The 17,962-nt window shown below is 45.0% G+C and overlaps 1 protein-coding gene across 1 annotated transcript in view; it reads left to right on the top strand.

Annotated features, from left to right (window-relative positions):
* Positions 1-17,962, top strand: part of SIK3 (SIK family kinase 3) — a 125,648-nt gene that overhangs the window by 93,216 nt on the left and 14,470 nt on the right. Inside the window, exons 13-21 of the mRNA XM_066606998.1 lie at positions 1,576-1,731; positions 2,815-2,885; positions 3,678-3,821; positions 6,707-6,860; positions 7,535-7,660; positions 7,993-8,093; positions 9,114-9,223; positions 10,245-10,569; positions 13,262-14,040. Of these exons, the coding sequence (XP_066463095.1) occupies positions 1,576-1,731; positions 2,815-2,885; positions 3,678-3,821; positions 6,707-6,860; positions 7,535-7,660; positions 7,993-8,093; positions 9,114-9,223; positions 10,245-10,569; positions 13,262-14,040 (1,966 nt within the window). The remainder of the gene's footprint in view (positions 1-1,575; positions 1,732-2,814; positions 2,886-3,677; positions 3,822-6,706; positions 6,861-7,534; positions 7,661-7,992; positions 8,094-9,113; positions 9,224-10,244; positions 10,570-13,261; positions 14,041-17,962) is intronic.

Here is a 17,962-nt window from a genome sequence, read left to right as displayed (position 1 = left end):
TATGTTTTGAACTGGTGAGAATAGTCTTGCTCCATTGGTTCCAGGCATTCTCTCGCCCTTGTGATCACTGCGGTTTCTGCAATCCTATATTACAGCCAACCAGATTACAAGATGTAGCAGGAAGTCTGTGCTGTGAGGCTCACAATGTTCTCTAATTAAACTCTTGGAATATTTGTTTTTCTGTAGTTAAAGTTCTGTCAGTGGAGCATCAGAAGTTTTGCTACATACAAATGTATCCACCCCCCTCTTCCACTCGCAATAACGTCTGATGCCTGGGGGTTTTGATTGCCAATCAATCCTCATATAAAAAAGATTCTTTAAATGGGACCAACTCCTTTTCCCTTCTCGACTTCTTTTACAAGGAGTCTATAAAAATAATCCTGGTAATGACTCTCCTGTTATGGCCCTTATTATACGTAACGATTATCGCTCTAAATTAGTTCAAACAATATAATTTGAGCGATCATCGTTCAATGTGAATGTGAAATAATCGCTCACTTTTTGTTTACCGTTGGTAAAGGGTGTTGTCATTAAAAAAAAAATAAAAATCTGTACTCGTTTATTTCTACTCCGTTAGTTTCCTTCCTCACATTCCTTCCGTCCGGGTCAGTGAAGGTCATGTCCCTGTGCTGTAGAGTTCACTGCCTAGGAAGGAATGCTGATCTATTGCAGAGACAGCTCGCATGAGCAATCAATGAAGTAGATCGTCACTCCCCCTGCTGGACTGTGAGCTGTGATGTTATGTACATTGGCTGGCAGGAAGACGACTGCCAACAATGTATGTAACCTCACAGGAAGCAGAGGAATCAGCCATCTGGAGATGAGGTGACCATCAGTATTGACAGTACATGTAAATGGTTAATAGACAGGTGTTGGCTGTCAGACAGCTGATGCTCGCCGTGTGGGGAGCTGGTTTGGTACCCGTGCCCACTCCATACAAAAGGTGCATGAATCCAACATGCATGTAAGTCAGATAATGTTAAAGGGTTAAAGACACTGAAGCCCTATGTTTTTTCTTGTTGCCCTGGAGTGTAGTCCGTAACCCCACTTGTGCATTGACGTAAGTTTTGAATGTGGATTTTGTTAAATCGGGAACATTACCTTGATGCATGATGTTGACCGTTACCCACCGCATTCCCACACTTGCGTGTTACGCTTCCAGTCTCGGCTTGTCAGGTTATATTTGTCACATATCCCGTGCAGACGTATTTAGATGTTTAATACTTCCTACTGTAAATAGCAGTCATTGATTCCTGTGGCAAACTGAATGCAGTTTTTGGTTGGGTCCTAGATTATTTGACCACAAGGTGGCGCTGTGCGTTAGTGCTGAGAAGCAATAGTTGTCTCACTTGAGAATACTTACAGGACCGTAACCTCTTAAAGGTGCAACAACTTTATCTGTTCTTGTTTGGGATTTTTCATCTCCACTTTTATAAAGCCCTAACTTTTTTTGTTCTTCCTTTTGACATCACCGAAGTAGGGCTTGTTTGTTGTGGAGCGAGCTGTAGGTTTTATTGTTACAGTTTTGTGGCTTATTTATTTAGTGGCTTTTTATGCATTTCATTTTTCTTGTAGGAGCAGTCCCTGTTACAGCCACCCACACTTCAGCTCCTGAATGGCATGGGACCTCTTGGACGCAGGGCATCTGACGGAGGGGCTAATATTCAGTTACATGCTCAACAGTTCCTGAAGAGGCCACGAGGGCCTTCGCCGTTGGTTACAATGACGACTGTGAGTATATGATTACTAATATGAGTAATATTGATGAGGGGGATATAACGTGACTCTGGGTTGCACTTTGGAAAATGTTGGCACTAGACAAATATCCACCAATACTGGAAGTTTGTACTTTTTCCGTGCGCATGGATCATCTGCGGTTTGATACGGTTCCAGCAATGCGGATGAATTGCGTTTTTTCCCTGCATGACGGATGACCTGCTGTGCAGAATTTTTAAAGCATGTTAATTCTTGTTCTTTTCGCTGTGAATTTTGCAGCTTTCAGTGCAGGATAGTGAAATCTACTAAAACATTCAAGTGTTAAACATGCATGTTTTGCTTTGACTTCCCAGTGTACTTGGCTTGCAGCTCCCTTTTGCTTGGGATGTATGGTGTCACAAGCAGAAGGGAGCTCAAGCAGTCATTAGCATGGGGTGGGTTGGGGTCCACTGAGGGCAAACCCAGGATCAGTCTGAACTTGTAAGACTGCCTCCTAGTGTTCACTGTATAGCATTGTGCACGTCCACCTAGTGCACTGAGTGCTGGAGGACGCACATGCTCAGTCACTCTCCCCACAGCTGTATCTCTGCCTAGGACAGTCTATATAGCTTTCAGGGGTGTAGCTGGGAAGACTACTCCTTGTCAGGATTGTAGAACTGTGAAGGGACTGTATTGTCAGCTGCCAGAGGGGACATATTAGCTGCAGCACTTGGAAGCAAAAGGTTAGGAAAAGGGTATTTTTTTATGCTATAAACACTGCAAGTTATATTTTAACCCTTTCCAATCCACTGTCTGATGTCTGAAGACATTCTGATTGAAGGCTGTACAACTCTAATGTCGGTAGACGTCCGGCAGGATACTCTTACTGTATATTACTGTATTATTGTCGGGGGCCTCTCCAGCATGTCCACTACCACAGTACTGGCTCTAGCCAGCAGATGGCGCCATTGTATAATGGCAGAAAGTGAAAGCCCAGTAGGAAACGCTGAATCCAAAATTGGATGGCAAAGGGTTAAAATGGCTATTAACATTACTGGATCTTTGCTATGAATATGATACCTGTGATGACTCTAACTATTTTTGGTTGCTTTACTTTAGGCTGTACCTGCAGTTACCCCTGTAGATGAGGAAAGCTCAGATGGGGAACCTGATCAGGAGGCCGTGCAGAGGTAACATTTCCGTTGCTGGACATCCAACTTTTTAAGGAAATCACAGTTGTTACAAGTGACCCTGTGTTGCTGTGTTATTAGTCGCCCAGTGATTTTCAGACTTGTCTAAAGATCAATTTTGATGCTTCAGGCTGCTCTCACACAGGCGTCTTAAAAACAAGGCATTTTACAGCATTTTCAAATGCGTTCAACAGCTTGTTTTAACGTACCCCATCATTGCAATGGGTGATGAGGTGCATTTAAAAATCGCTGAAACGCACTAAAATAGAGCAAACGGCATTTGAAAATCACGGCATTACAAACTCTGTGCTCGAACACTCGTCTGAGAAGCCCCAATGAAATCAATGGAGGCATTTTACAGCGTTCAGCACGTTGTTTGAAATGCTGAAAAAACAGCTAGTGTGAGAGTGGGCTTATTCTGTATGGGGGTCCCCACAGCTCATTCAAGTCTACAAAGCTCCGAAATTCAAATCAAGAAGAGCCAGTTCAGGAGTTAGTATAAAGACATTGTTGGAGTCATTGGGGCTGAAGCTGTAAGGTCATACAGCCGGTCCCACTGACATAAAGACATAACAGGTCCTTTTTAAACAGTGCAAGTCCCCACAGCCTGCAATGGCTTCTTACAGACTAGCATACATTGTAGTCATCTGCATAGCAGGTGTATAGATAGTTTTCATGTCACTTTATCCTATATAGTGAATGTAAAACCTTTCCTCTTCAGCACAATGTGTTGTATCTCGTTATTCATTATCCAGAAATATCGTTGTAATGTTCTCACTATCATAATTTAAGGTATCTTGCCAACCGCTCCAAGAGACACACATTGGCAATGACATGTCCTACCGCAGAAATCCCCCCAGAATTACAGCGCCAGTTGGGGCAGGCGGCTTTTCGGAACAGAGTGTGGCCTCCACACCTGATACCTGACCAGCATCGGTGAGTATGGTGCTGATGGATGACCAAACTAACGTCTTCATATTCTTACTCAGAGATATATATATTATACTATACGAATGTATTTCTCTTGACATAACGACTAGACCAAGCTGCACAAATTTGTAGATGGGGTACCCGAAGATTTTACACTGGATTTCAGCTCTCTAGGGCCTACCGTTCCTGACATATTTACAAAAAATTGGAATACCAATGCCAATGTTAAAGGTGTTGTGTAGTTAATGGACAGCCTTGCTTCAATAGGTTACCCTGTATTTAAATAATAAAGTTCACTATACTTATCCCTTTGACGCTAGAATCCAGTGCTGAAGCCCCGCTGTGGTCCCAGTAATTATTATGACAGATGATGTGTCAGGAAACCAGGTGACCGCTGCAGCCAGTGAGAGGCATCATGACACTCAGGATGTGAGCATTGATGCATAATGCTGCAGCCTCTTCTTGGCTGCAGCTGTCCCCTAATTTTCTGTGACATAATCTGTCACAGTAATCACCGGGACCACAGCAGGGCTGCAGCACTGGATCCTAGTGGCCTCGGAGACTTAAGTATAGGTCATTTTATTTTAATACAGGGGATCCTGTTGGTGTTGGGTTCTCCAGTAACCGGACAACCAGATGTATTTCTTTCTTCGCCATGAACAGACTGTAATTTATTGGATTCATGGCAGCACTAAATGACATTTTTAGCCACAAACCGCAAACAGTCACACTAAATACACCCGCGTGAAGCTAGTATCTGATAAAATCTGAAATCTTTTTGTTATTTAGTTTTTGTTCTTGCTTCTTCCTAAATACAAGCTTCTTGTACGTTCTATAACTTTTATCCAGCCCATTGGTATTGGAACCTCCGCTTCTGATTTGGTTCCAACACCGGGTCACATGATCTGGCCCTTCTGTTGCTTGTCATGTTGTTGCAGAGTATTGGCTGTTCGGCTCACTTCACTGAATCCGTTCCCTTCACTGTCAGGGCCGATGTGCAGACAGGGGAAGGGGCTGGCTTAGTTATTGAAGTGAGACAAGCAGCCAGCTGCCTTAAGATGACATAATCAGAAATAGAAGGGCAATACAATGTAACCTGTTGTCGAAACTGGGCTGGAAGTGGTGGTTCCAACTCTGCTAGGCCTGGTCCCTTGTCAACCCCTTTAATAGTCTGAGTCTTAATTGGTGATTAATGCTACGTCTGCATCAACATTACAGAATAATAAGCTGGACTGTTTTGTTTTCTGTCGTCTTCCACTTTACAAACTCTTTCTATGTAAGTAGTTCTGTGTTTTCTTGAGAAGGAAGTCCAAAGGTGCCCTCACAACCGATGACCTGTCAATCTATGTGTGAGCATGTAATCTTTGCCCAACACCCACTGATTGCCACGCTGGAGCTCATAGATTGGGGATTCTTTGTTTTCTCTGGGAATTGAGCTGACTGGTAATCTTGCATAATTCATGGAACTGGAATGATATGCCTTTCAGCTTTCCCTTTCACTCAGCGACATATGCTATAAAATGCTGCCTGCCGATTGTACTGCCACCTTAGAGCAAACTAAATGCCGTCCGTCATGCGCCGGCAGGTTACTATTGAGCGGCATTTTAGTATGTATGTTACAGGTGTATATCATGTCACAGTACATGGGGCTAGATCTAGATGACATCTGCAATCAGCGCTGTCTAGACATGCTGCCTATTGAACGAGAGGGTCTTAGAAGGTTAAACGTGAGCGTCCACTTAAAAACAAAATTATGTTAAATATGTTCAAAATTCTCTGCTAAAAATGTAATATTTCTTCATTGCTATCAGAGCTGCAAGTTAAAGGGCAATTCACAGAATAGACTTTTAGTATCACATACATAGATGATAAAACTCTGATCAGTGGTCTCGCCTCATGGGTCCCCACTAAGGATGAGCGAGTATACTCGCTAAGGCACTACTCGTTCGAATAATGTGCCTTAGACTAATATCTCTCTGCTCGTCCATAAAGATTTGGGGACCGCTGCGGCTGACAGGTGAGTCGCGGCGGGGAGCAGGGGAGAGCGGGCGGGAGAGAAGGAGAGAAAGATCTCTCCTCCGTTCCTCCCCGCTCTCCCCAGCAGCTCCCTGCTCCGTGCCGGCACCCGAATCTTTAAGGACGAGCAGAGAGATACTCGGATAAAGCAAATTACTCAGACGAGTAGTGCTTTAGCGAGTATACTCGCTCATCCTTAGTCCCCACCGATCCTGAGAATGAGGGCCTTGTGTCCCCTTATCTTCCTCATTGCTATCCCAGCAGTGAGATGGAACTTGGATGGGGCTGACAGCTGAGCTTATGAGTTGCCATTCCATTCAATCCTATGAACTGCCAGAGATGGACGATTGCAAACAATCAACCATCTCTGGCAGCCCATTGAAATAATGGAAGAGCATTCTCCGCCACCTCTCTATTCAAGCTGCTTTTCACTAAGGAGGAGAGGGGAACACCGAATCCTCATTGCCATGATCTACAGGTGCCCAGCGGTGAGACCCTGACCAAGGACAACACGCACACACACTGTAAAAGACAGATTGGGATGGAAACTATATGAAACGGAGACCCAAAGAAGTGTCTCATGTTTTCTACCCTATAGTGCTGTCCCCCCCTTCCCCCTCACAACGATGAATGTATGGACATAAGTGACTTATAACTCTAATAGAAAAAGTTATCAGCAAAGTGAATGGGATTTTGAGAATTCCTGTTCGCATGTTGCACATTAATTTATGCTGCTGATTGTGTGTGGATTCCACCTTTTCAAACTAAGGGGTGAAATCCTTGGCAAAGTCCACAGCATGTTTTCAGCTGCGGAAAATACACTGTATGCATATGGCCTTTACAGTTACTACATCGCAACGTTTTTGTCTTTCCAGTTCCATGTACAAAGATTCGAACACTCTTCACCTTCCCGCCGAGCGCTTTTCCCCGGTTCGCAGGTTTTCAGATGGAGCTGCCACGATTCAAGCCTTCAAAGCTCATCTGGAGAAAACAGGACAACACAACAGCAGCATCAAACAGCTACAGCAGGTAACAGATGCAATTAGACAGGTAGCAACCAAAATCATATAGTGGCTCAGTGCATGCCGAAATGGGGGCTTGGATTCAAAACCAACTTACATGGTGATTGGAAGGCTGCGTTCACACTTCAGTTAGGCCTGTCGGTTATAATTCTGTCTCTCTGTTCCATTTTTGGAGCAGAGAAATGGAGTTTAAAGTATAATAAACTGGTCTTTTTTTCTTTATCTCCCCCCATTGATTTCAATGTTTTATGAAAAAAAACTGAAAACTTTTAGTTTGATATCCCACCATTTGTTTCCATTTTTTTTTAACTCCGCAAATGTCGTTACATTCTGCACCGAGAAGAAGCTGGAAGGGTCTAAGGGACAGGAGTTCAGCAATTCACCTGCCCAGCTTGTTAACCTCGCTGATTGAGTGCAGAGAAGCAGGGCAATGCAAGGAAAAACTATGAATGAGCTGCAGCTCCTTTATTCTGCCGATGGGCAGGGGTTCTCTATGAATGAGCTGCAGCTCCTTTATTCTGCCGATGGGCAGGGGTTCTCTATGAATGAGCTGCAGCTCCTTTATTCTGCCGATGGGGCAGGGGTTCCGGCAATCAGAACGGAGGGCATATTCTATCATTATTCCCCTGGTGGGAATACACCTAAGTAGTGGTGGATTAATAGTTTTCTGCTCTTTTCTAGGAGTGTGAGCAGCTGCAGAAGATGTATGGCATACACATGGATGAGAGGACCCTGGAGCACACACAGCAGCAGCACGTTATGTACCAGCATGAGCATCAGCAGCACATCCTGCAGCATCAGATCCAGGTGCCGCACTTTATTACCATTCTACATTGGTGTGGAGTTACGTTAGCAGCGGGTAGTACTAGAGGTAGTACAGAGGAGGTGAACGAACTGTACCTTACTTTCGGAACTAAATGTCCGCGTTGCTTAAAGTTACCTATCAGAGGTGAAACTTTGTTTTTGCTGAGCACTGTGAGCGAAATAAAATGTAAGCTGGATTCTGCGGGCAACAAGGATACATTTTGCCACAGAACGATACTTGAAGCCTGATGGAATGCTTGTAGTTGTGTTACATTATGTGACAATATGTATCTGGTGAGATGACACTCGGTGGTCTTGTTTTGGTTTCATTTCAGGACTGCATCCACCCCACACAGCCATCTCCTCCTCTCCAGTCATCCACCGTGGTACCGGCGTGTGAGAATCAGCCTGCTCTACTTACACACCAGCTTCAAAGGTAAAGGGCGCATTCACACTGCGGGACTATGTCATCAGGCTACAGGCGAAGGGCTGTGTGCCGTCTGTGTAACTCCATTCAATCAGCACAATTCCCCATTATACCTTATGAGACTATACACATGGTCTCTTATTTTTTTTTTTTCCACATGGACCCGTGGTCTTCGTGGGGGAAAAATGTATTTGCTGGTATATCTTATTGTTGCTCGTTGTCATGGACATGCAGTGCCCTTAAATGTGCATTGTCTGTGTATGTCGGCCAGCACACAGGTGTCCATGTGCTGTTCGATATGAGTTGCGCTCGAGACCCTCCAGTGCATCTCAGTTACAACTGTTTATTCTTAGGCTTGTTCCATGTGGTCGATTGTGATTTCACCACGAGAAAATTGCGCCTTTGTTTCCACGATTTTTGAGCGTTAGCAATGTTTTTTTTTTCTTTTTAGAATAATCTCGCATCGCTGCCAGCCGCAATAAAATCGTGTTTTTATTTTTTTAGATATTGCGAAAGTCAATAGGACTTTCAAATGTTAAAATTTCAACACAAGTTTGTGCCTGCAATGTGATAAAAAAAAAAACAGGCTCCATAGAGAAACATGGGAGATGAAAAATTGTTCATCGCAGAAAGATAGAGCATGCCGCGATTTTTTGCTCTCACAACATCACATGAGTGAAAACATCGCTGATGGGAAGGAAACCATTGAAAATCATTGGTTTCATAACACTGCTTCTTTGCATACTCTCGCATCGCGCGAAAATCATGTGATTTTTATCACCTGTGTGAAACCACCCTTAGCCTTATTCTGATCATTTTCGTGTCGCAGTTTGGAGGGCTTTAGTGACAGGATGACTTCTGTGATAAAACGGGGAGAACGTATTCACAATTGCATCTGACGGTGCTCTATGGATTAATGCATCTCAGGTTAGCTACGAAATGTGTGTCCCAAAGGAGATTATCTTAGAGTTTTACAGCTTTATATGATTTATGGACTTCATTGACTTGTCCTGTTACATCTCATTTCAGATTGCGAATCCAGCCTTCCAGCCCCCCTCCAAATCCAGCCAGCAACCACCTCTTCAGGCAGCCAAACAATAGCCCCCCACCATCTTCCAGTGCCATGCTCCAGACACATGGTATAGTAACGCTCTGTACACACCTGGTTCAAAATGTCAGCTTTTCTGTTTCTGAAATATATAAATGGGGCACAGCATTACTTTGGATAATAACTCAGACCAAGCCGGTAAAATCAGATAAAAATTGGCCTGCTCACCTTAAGTCATTGTGTAAGAGGCACAACAACCAATATCATAGGTGACAATCCAGGGTCTGCTGCATTCATTAAACAGCCAACCCGTAAATTGGGCTGAAATAACTCCACAACCGCCCAAAATATCAGAATGCGCTCGCCATGACTGGGGAACGAGGAAGGAGCTATACACTCCAAAACACGTCTGTGTGGCCTGCTTGATAACCAGCCGTTTGTTCTACACCTGCGTCTACTGGTGAAAACTAGGCTGGATATTTTGTTTTATATCCACGGGGAGCTCATTTTTTTTTTTGGATGGTTGTGGAGATTTTCTGTTATAGTAAGAGAAAAGAGAAAATAATGAGGTGTCACAACAGTTCTGATGAACACCAGCAGCGCCGGACAGGCCAGTTGACTGTGAGTTCCATTGGGTTTACATCATTTTACCGTAGCAAAGTATGTTGTATGCTGCACCTTTTTTTTCCAGCATTATGGGGTATTCTATACACAGGTCGATGGGGGTCAGCCAATTTGGACCCCCACTGATCCTGGGAACCAGGGGTCCCGAAGGTTCCAGCATGAGTAAAGGATGATGCATGTATGCTGCCACTCCATTCATTCCATACAAGCTTCAGCTATCTCCGATACCCTCATTGAAATGATTGAAGCTGTGGCATGTGCATGCATGTTCTTTGTTTCATTTGTGCCTTCAAAACCCCTACTCTTAGGATCAGTAGAGGGCCGCAGTAGTCGGAGCCTGTCCTGCAGATTGGGGTTAACTATAAATGGTATCTTGCACAATCCGTTTAATGACACCATCTCTTGAGAGGAGGTATGAATAGAGCCTTGTATTATGACTTATTGCCTTGTTTTTGGTTCTCACTGATGTACCTTACTTCCACCTACAGGAGCCCAACCGTCCACTCAGTATCAGGGGGTGCCAGGTCACACTGCTCTCTACAAGACGTCTAACAGTGGCTCCCCTCCACCTAGCATTACACTGCCACGCATGGGCATCCAGCAGCAGCAGAACCAGCAGCAGTCAGCGCAGCAAGTCACCATCCAGGTGCAGGAGCCATCTGACTTATCAGGAGCTGCCCGGGGTATTCCTCACAATCCTTGTGCCAATCACATACAGATGCAGCAACGGGCATCGCTTATGGCTTCATTGAACAGTTATACCCATCGACCACTGTCCAAGCAACTCAGTGCTGACAGTGCTGAAGTCCACAGGTACAGCAGTGAAAATATACAACGCTGATTATCATAATTTAATTTGATTCCTGTTTACTGTTTTACTTAAAGGCTGTAAACATCTTGTGTGTGTTTTTTTCTTCTTTTAATCAATGTATTTTTAGGAATTTTTACAATCGGAATAAAAAAAATGAACAGTGATCTTCTTGCGTCTGTAGTGTGTAGCTGTACACTACAAGCTGGAGGACTGAATTTCTGTCAGACTGACAGGTTCTGCATTTTGATTGGGGTGGGTGCCTACAGCAGGGGAGGGTAACGGTGGTGACAAACACAGCAAGGAGCATTGAAAGAAAATCCATTAGTGTTGTCTAGAGATGATCGAACATGTTCGGCCCCGCCCCTTTTCGCCCGAACACCGAACTTTGCGAGTACTTCCGTGTTCGGGCGAAAAATGTTCGGCGGTCGCCGTGGCAGCGCGGGGGGGTGCGGCGGGGAGTGGGGGGGAGAGGGAGAGAGAGAGGGCTCCCCCCTGTTCCCCGCTGCTGCCGCCCGCGCTGCCACGGCGCCCCCCGCCCCCCGGCGGCCCCCGAACATTTACGCCCGAACACTGAAGTGTTCGGGAAAGCCGGTGTCCGGGTGCGTAAGTGTCCGTAACGGACACGTTCGATCATCTCTAGTGTTGTCTCATTATGATGTGACCTCGCTTACATCACTGACAGGAGGCCAGCGCTTGTAATTACAGGCAGACTAGAGTGCCGGCCACCGCTGTATTGCACAATAACAATAATCTGCAGTTATATAATACAAGCTGCCTCATCTGCCTTCCACCTTCTTGGCTGTTTACTTTACTATGTAACATCCCTGCTGGAAGTGGACTGTAAACAACCCCCCCCCCCCATCCCTTAGATATGGAACCAGTCAGTCTGACCGTCGGACTACAAGCACAGGAGGAAGCAGACATTTTTAATCCATTCCAAGTGCAAAAATTATTTTTGTGTAAAAATGCATTGATTTTGAAAAAGGTGCCTGAAGGGGAATAACCTTATTTAAGGCCCTTTTACACGGGCTGACTAGTGGACACAAATGTTTGTTTGCCTCTCCACCTGTATAATGCCGCACCCGATCAGCCAATGATCAAGCAAATACTCAGTCATTGGCTGATCGCAGCTTTTGTGCAGGGACAAAATCATTACGGTCAGCTGCACATTTCCCTGTCTGAAGGGAGGATGTGCCGCCAACAGCGATGATTCTCTAATGTGGAGTGAAGGGCCGCATGAACGATCATTTGTTCCTAGTAAAGCCTGATTGGCCTGTGTAAAGACCAGTTAAATTAGTGTCTATATCAATTGGAGATCATCGAAATGCTGTAATTGGCCCAAGTAAAAGTGCCATTAGTTCTAAAATGCAAAGACACTTGCGCTTCCTTTGTAATCTGGAAAGATAAATAGCAGCCGGAAACCTGCCCCAGGAAAATCAGCTGCCTGACCGGGGTCTTGGGAGCCGTGGATCTTGTATTAAAAGGGGTTGTCTGTCACTTTAGGCCTAGGTTACACTGAGCCTTTTTGTAGCGTGACTGATTGTTCTTATAAAATGACTAGTAATTATTAGGAAATTATAGTAGCAGCATTTCTGGTTCACAGCTGTGCTACATGCATTTCATACACAGCTCTGGTACATGCACATCACACACAGCATTACTACTACTTGTTCATCCCAAACAGTGATCAGAAACAGCACAGCACTGGAGATGGACCTGTGATGTCACCGTCATGCGCCGCCCCTGATCACAGTAGTGTGACGCTCATCCCGAGTGAATGACTTACATGCTCCGACTCTGATTACATGACTGTGACGTCATCAAAGGTCCTTCACTCCCAGTGAGGAAGTTGCATGCTTCACCCCTTATCACATGACTGTGACATCATCACAGGTCCTGCATCCTTGGGCAGAAGACTACGGATGGACTACCAACCCACTGCGTTTTGTAGGATCTATGAAATACTAACGAACACCTAGCCAGACAGCAGCCGTGTGCGTACAGGACCTGTGATCAGGGGCAGAGCATGTAAGTCCCTCACAAACCCACTCGCGCACGGACGGACAGGTCGTTAGTGTTTTGATGGGTACCTTTTAAAACTCTTGACCTGTCATAGTGACGACAGTCCTTTTGATTGGCGAGGGTCTATGGATTTGTACATTGCACACATCTATCTGTGAGCTGATCACAGCCAAAAAGGCTGAAGACGTCTGTCCCTTCATTTTAGTCATCATTGTTGATCTCGGCACCTGGACTCTCACTGATCAAAACTTTTGATATGTCACTGTGGCACATCAGAAGTTTTATAATATGATAGTTAGACTTGAACTCTCTAGTGACGTCCGCAGTCCAGGCAATGTCTTTGGACTGTAGCTCACTAGTTAACTCAGTTGTGTCTCATAAAGTCTCAGCATAGTCCAGATCTGTCTCATCACAAACAGCCCCCTTAATACTGGAGCCGCCGCTCCCAAGACCCTGGGCAAACAGATGCTCTTTGCCATGGGAAAGATTGTCATGGCTGCTTGTCTCCCCATACGTTGTCTACTAAGTATCCAATGCGTTAAAGAAACTTCCTTTTGAAGAAGCTTGCGTGTTGCAGAATATTATATCAAGCTGTTTTGTACCACTGATTTGGTTTATGTATTCCATTGTAACACTTACCCACGACATGTTTTTTTCTTTTTTGTCCCACAGCGTGAATATGGGCCGCTACTCTCCCTCGACAAATTATGACCAGACCCATCTACACCCTCATGTGTTTCCTGACCAGCCAAGGCCTGCCCCATCAGGATACACAAGCCAAGGAAGTGCGGGATACAACCCTTCTGGTGCCGCTGGTTTTTCCCAAGCCTTGAAAGTTCCTCAGCTAGAGCAGTATGCTGCATTCAGTGCAACCCCCCAGCAGAATTACCCCACATCCGCTCTGCAACAAGCTTTGCTCTCTCCTACACCTAGCACATATACCAGACATCACCAGCAGCTGCCGCACATGCTTCAGGGTCTGCTCTCCCCACGGCACTCTCTGACGGGCCATGCGGATACACGTTTGCCCCCTGCCGATTTCATGCAGCTTATTAAACAGCACCAGCAGCAACAACAGGAGTTGAATGAACTGTTCAACCAGCAACTGAATCAAGTAGATGCAGGCAACATATCCTACCAGAACCCTTCTGAGCCCTACCACCATCTCCTTCAGATCCGAGCACAAGAATGTATGCATCAGGCAACCCATGCCCCACCGCCACCCAGATATCACCCATCTATGTTGCATTCAGAGAGCATGGAGGAGGATTGCACTGGGGAGGGACACAGGATCAGTGAGGGAGAGACTCTCCGAGGTTTGAGCAAACCCCTGCAGGAGAGCGGACATGATGACACGGAGGCTCTTCTGGGGACATTGAGAGAGCAGGAGTTAAGTACGCAGCAGTATCAGCCACAGACCTCTTACAGCCGGACCAAGCTTGCCAGCAGAGGTAGGTTGGGATTATTATATGCCGTAGACTCTGCACCAGCTATCATTGGTTTCAACAGATTTACTGCATATTCTGCTTGTCTTGATATCTTTATGAGCTCTTCTCCCTCTGCCTCTTGGACTTTCATCAAGGAGCTGGTCACAGCCTTTATACACACTAAACTAGCATACGGTTAACTGCAAATTTACAAGGGCAGCTAATCCCAGTCAAAACTTTGGGAAATTTACTGCTAGGACCTTCCAAACTAATAAAATTAAAAAATACCTTTTATTAAATTCCTTTAAAAGAAGAACAAAACAAATACAAACAAATAAGGGGAAGATTAGGATTAAGAAGGCCACTAGTGACTAGTGACCAAACAGGTTGGAGTCGTATAATAGGACTCAACCTTAAAAAACGACAGCAACCGCCACTTCTGAAATATGAACAATGGGAAATCGAGTCATGTGATGAAGCTCAATTGATGTACAACATTGATCATAGATCCAGAAAAGTGATCAAATAAAGTAGAATCACTCTAAATCTGGTATCCTAATGTGCGTCGTATAGTGGGAAGGACTTGCACATAAGGAGTTTGCTCTTAAAGCAAAAATGCGCGTTACCCAACGCGTTTCTCCCAACTGGTGGGTTCCTCAGGGGTTACAATGCGCTAGTTCCAACCAAAAGGTTGGGTTGTGGCTAAATTTTTATAAAGTGTGGAAGCCACACATAGTCCAGGACTGATAATCATGGACCAGTGGTCGCCAAAATGATCTGTCTCTAAATGTAAATGCAATGCAGCGAAGAATTCCAGTGCACCGCAATTTACAAAAATCAGAAAAAAATGACCTATGACGTGGCAATGATGGTCACGGTAATGGTCATTAAGAGGACAAAATTATCCTAAGGTTGAGTCCTATTATACGACTCCAACCTGTTTGGTCACTAGTCACTAGTGGCCTTCTTAATCCTAATCTTCCCCTTATTTGTTTGTATTTGTTTTGTTCTTCTTTTAAAGGAATTTAATAAAAGGTATTTTTTAATTTTATTAGTTTGGAAGGTCCTAGCAGTAAATTTAGCATACGGTTAACTCATTCTCTTCTAGGTTGGCACGGTTAGTCTTCAAAGCCAAGCTAGGTATTCATATAGAAGGATATTGCCTTTACATTAACTACAGACATAAAGTAATCAGGTTGATTGCTCATCGGATCAACAGCGCTATGAGTACTACCGTGGGTCTGGCTACTAGGTGCCTGGAAATGTACAGCACTTCTGGGCCGTTCACAAGCGCTTAGACTGCGCAGGGCGCCATGTTTGTTTCTTAGCTAGACTGTTCGAACAACTTTAGAGGGTCGTGCCAACGTTTAAAGTGACCTACTATCCTCCGGATAGGGAGTAACTTTTGGATCATTGTGGTTCAAGGTGCTTGACCCCAACTTTTTTCGATAATGGGCTTCTCAAAGGTCTCCTTTCTTGAATGTAGCAGCAGTTAAGCATGTGCACCGCCACTTCATTTATTTTGGTGGGATTGCCATGAAATGAATGGAGTCTCCGGCAATCTCATTAAAATGAATTGATGTTGTAATGCATTTCTTCTCAATTAATCCTTGCTCACTCTCAGCTATTCTGGCAAAGCTAACTTACATGCTCAGAAGACCCCCATCCCCTCCTCCCCCCTTATTCTCAAGACAGGAAAGAGAAGGGCGCTGCTGCAGCCTGTTTTCTCGCAGCTGGATAAAACTAGTGAGGAGGAGGATCTCCTGGGATACGTAGAGTGCATTCACACACAGTGAAAATGCTAAGGATTTTCCCCAGCAAAATCCGCACCATTAATGCGGATTTTGCTGCGGATCTGCGGCTGATTTTGGCCTGTTGCTCCTGTCACATTGCATTGAGGAGCCCCTCACTACAGCACACAAAGCAACCCTCACATCCCTTACCTGTCAACCAATACTAAGCGCCACTGTTGCCAGTCAGGTGATTCGCCCACTTGCCTATCAGCTGACTGGCGGCCTGGTTGACAGGTGAGGGCTGATCTGTGCACTGCAGTATACTGCATCAGGATTGCAGGAGCGAGGCAGTGCAGAAGATTTCACTCCTCGCTCTCCCCCGCCCCTCTGCATTCACTTAACGTAGCGGCTGTTCAGTACTGAACGCTCATCGTTATCTATTTCATGCAGCTTAAACGAAGAGCGATGATCCTGAACGATGAACGTTCAGTGTAAATAGCAGCCGCTGTGTTAAGTGAATGGAGAGGGGCAGGGTAAAGCGAGGAGAGAGCTCTCCTGCAGCGCCTCCGGCCCCCTGCTGGCCGCTCTGTCAGACAGCCGGTGATACTCGCTCCTGTGCAGCAGCACGGGAGCGAGTATGTGCAGGGCAGGTATTGGGCATCGTTTGGCCGACATTCGTCCAGTATAAATGGGCCTTTACAGAAGGATTTGTTTATTTAGTGTGTAAATGTTCCTTGAGGATGTGGACAGTTTTGCCTTAGGGAGTTAAAGGCTTATTTTTGTTTCTATCACTTAAAGGGTTGTCCGATGATCCGCTTATGCTCGGCAATCTCTTTCCGATAGAAAGTGAATGCAGCAGTAGTGTGTATGCGTGACCACCACTCCATTAAAGTGGACCCCTAATTTTATGATTGGTGGGGGGTTCCCACGATCAGACACTCAGCGATCATAAATTTATGTCTGGAATCTTGTCAAAGGACATGGACAGCAAAGTTAGCGATCAGCAAGCTTTTCAAAAGTCCGAAAAAAACCCCTGAACCTAAAGTTCACCAAAACATCTAAAACTGGTGTATAAAGCCCCATATAACTGAGTGAGTGTTCTACAGGGCTTTTATGGCTCGTCGTGTTATACACCAGTGTTCAGGCCTAGTGTTGCACAAATAACCAATAGAACCTCCTTCAGGTAGAACTCTTCTATAAGCTTGCTTCAGCTTCACGCCGAACTGACCTTTTAGTAAAAGTTTGACCCCAAACCACAGCGTCCAACTGGCTCGATTCGCTCAACACTAATAGTTGTGTTACCGGATTTCAGAGTAATAACTGTATAGATGCTTGGTGTATTTTTTGCTCTCAGACCAAGCTGAGCCCTGACATCAGTGTGTGTCCAAGAGCTGGAACTACGTAAGCAACAAGTTACAGATGGTTTTAGTAATGAAGCAACTGGAATGTTGATTTAGTTGCCTTTTTAGAACCCCCATGTGGTGTCATGTACAATGTATTTGTATATATGTTCAGGTTTCACTTTAGGAACCGCTGAACCTCTATAGTAGACTGTACCGAAATGCTGAGGACTTCAGCAGCCCATATGAGCCCTCCGGGAGGCAGTTATATTGTTGGTAGTGACCGGCCATTAGGACTGCCATAGAAAAATCCACAAAAACTTTAGTATCAGCAGGTCTCTGGGTGCTTACACGACCCGGCTCCTGGGCATTCTCCTGCATTGTAATAACATGTATGTTCGACTAGAGCTGCAGAACAACAATTACGTTACCAGAACTTAATTCTTTACCCAAGAGTAAAAAAGGATCCTTATGACCAACGCAAAAACCCTGACCGTGGGTTATTTTTATGTTTTTGGGTTTTTTTGGTTTTCAGTTTTTTCCCCGCCATACCCAGCACCAGGACATAGTAGTGTTTAACTGTGCCTGGTACTGCGAATAGGCCCATGTGCATTTGGATGAACATTGCCTTGCTTCAGTACAAGGCACAGCCACATTCTTGTGTTGTCGTGAAGGTGCCCTCGCGCCCCAGCAAGTGATATCGCTGCCTCATCTTCCTGGCAAGTGATCATCAGTCGTCAGACACCAACGGCTTTCCTAAGGAGAGTTTTATTGGCACCTGTATATAACATGACATTGACCCATAAAGGGGTCTTTCTCAAGGGTACTCGATCACCCAACCCCCGGGTGTAAAAAGAGCATCTATCTAACTGA

The sequence above is a fragment of the Eleutherodactylus coqui genome, chromosome 6 (genome assembly GCF_035609145.1).
Source record: "Eleutherodactylus coqui strain aEleCoq1 chromosome 6, aEleCoq1.hap1, whole genome shotgun sequence".
In the NCBI taxonomy this organism is placed as follows: Eukaryota; Metazoa; Chordata; class Amphibia; order Anura; family Eleutherodactylidae; genus Eleutherodactylus; species Eleutherodactylus coqui.
This window is presented reverse-complemented; position numbering and strand designations above follow the sequence as displayed.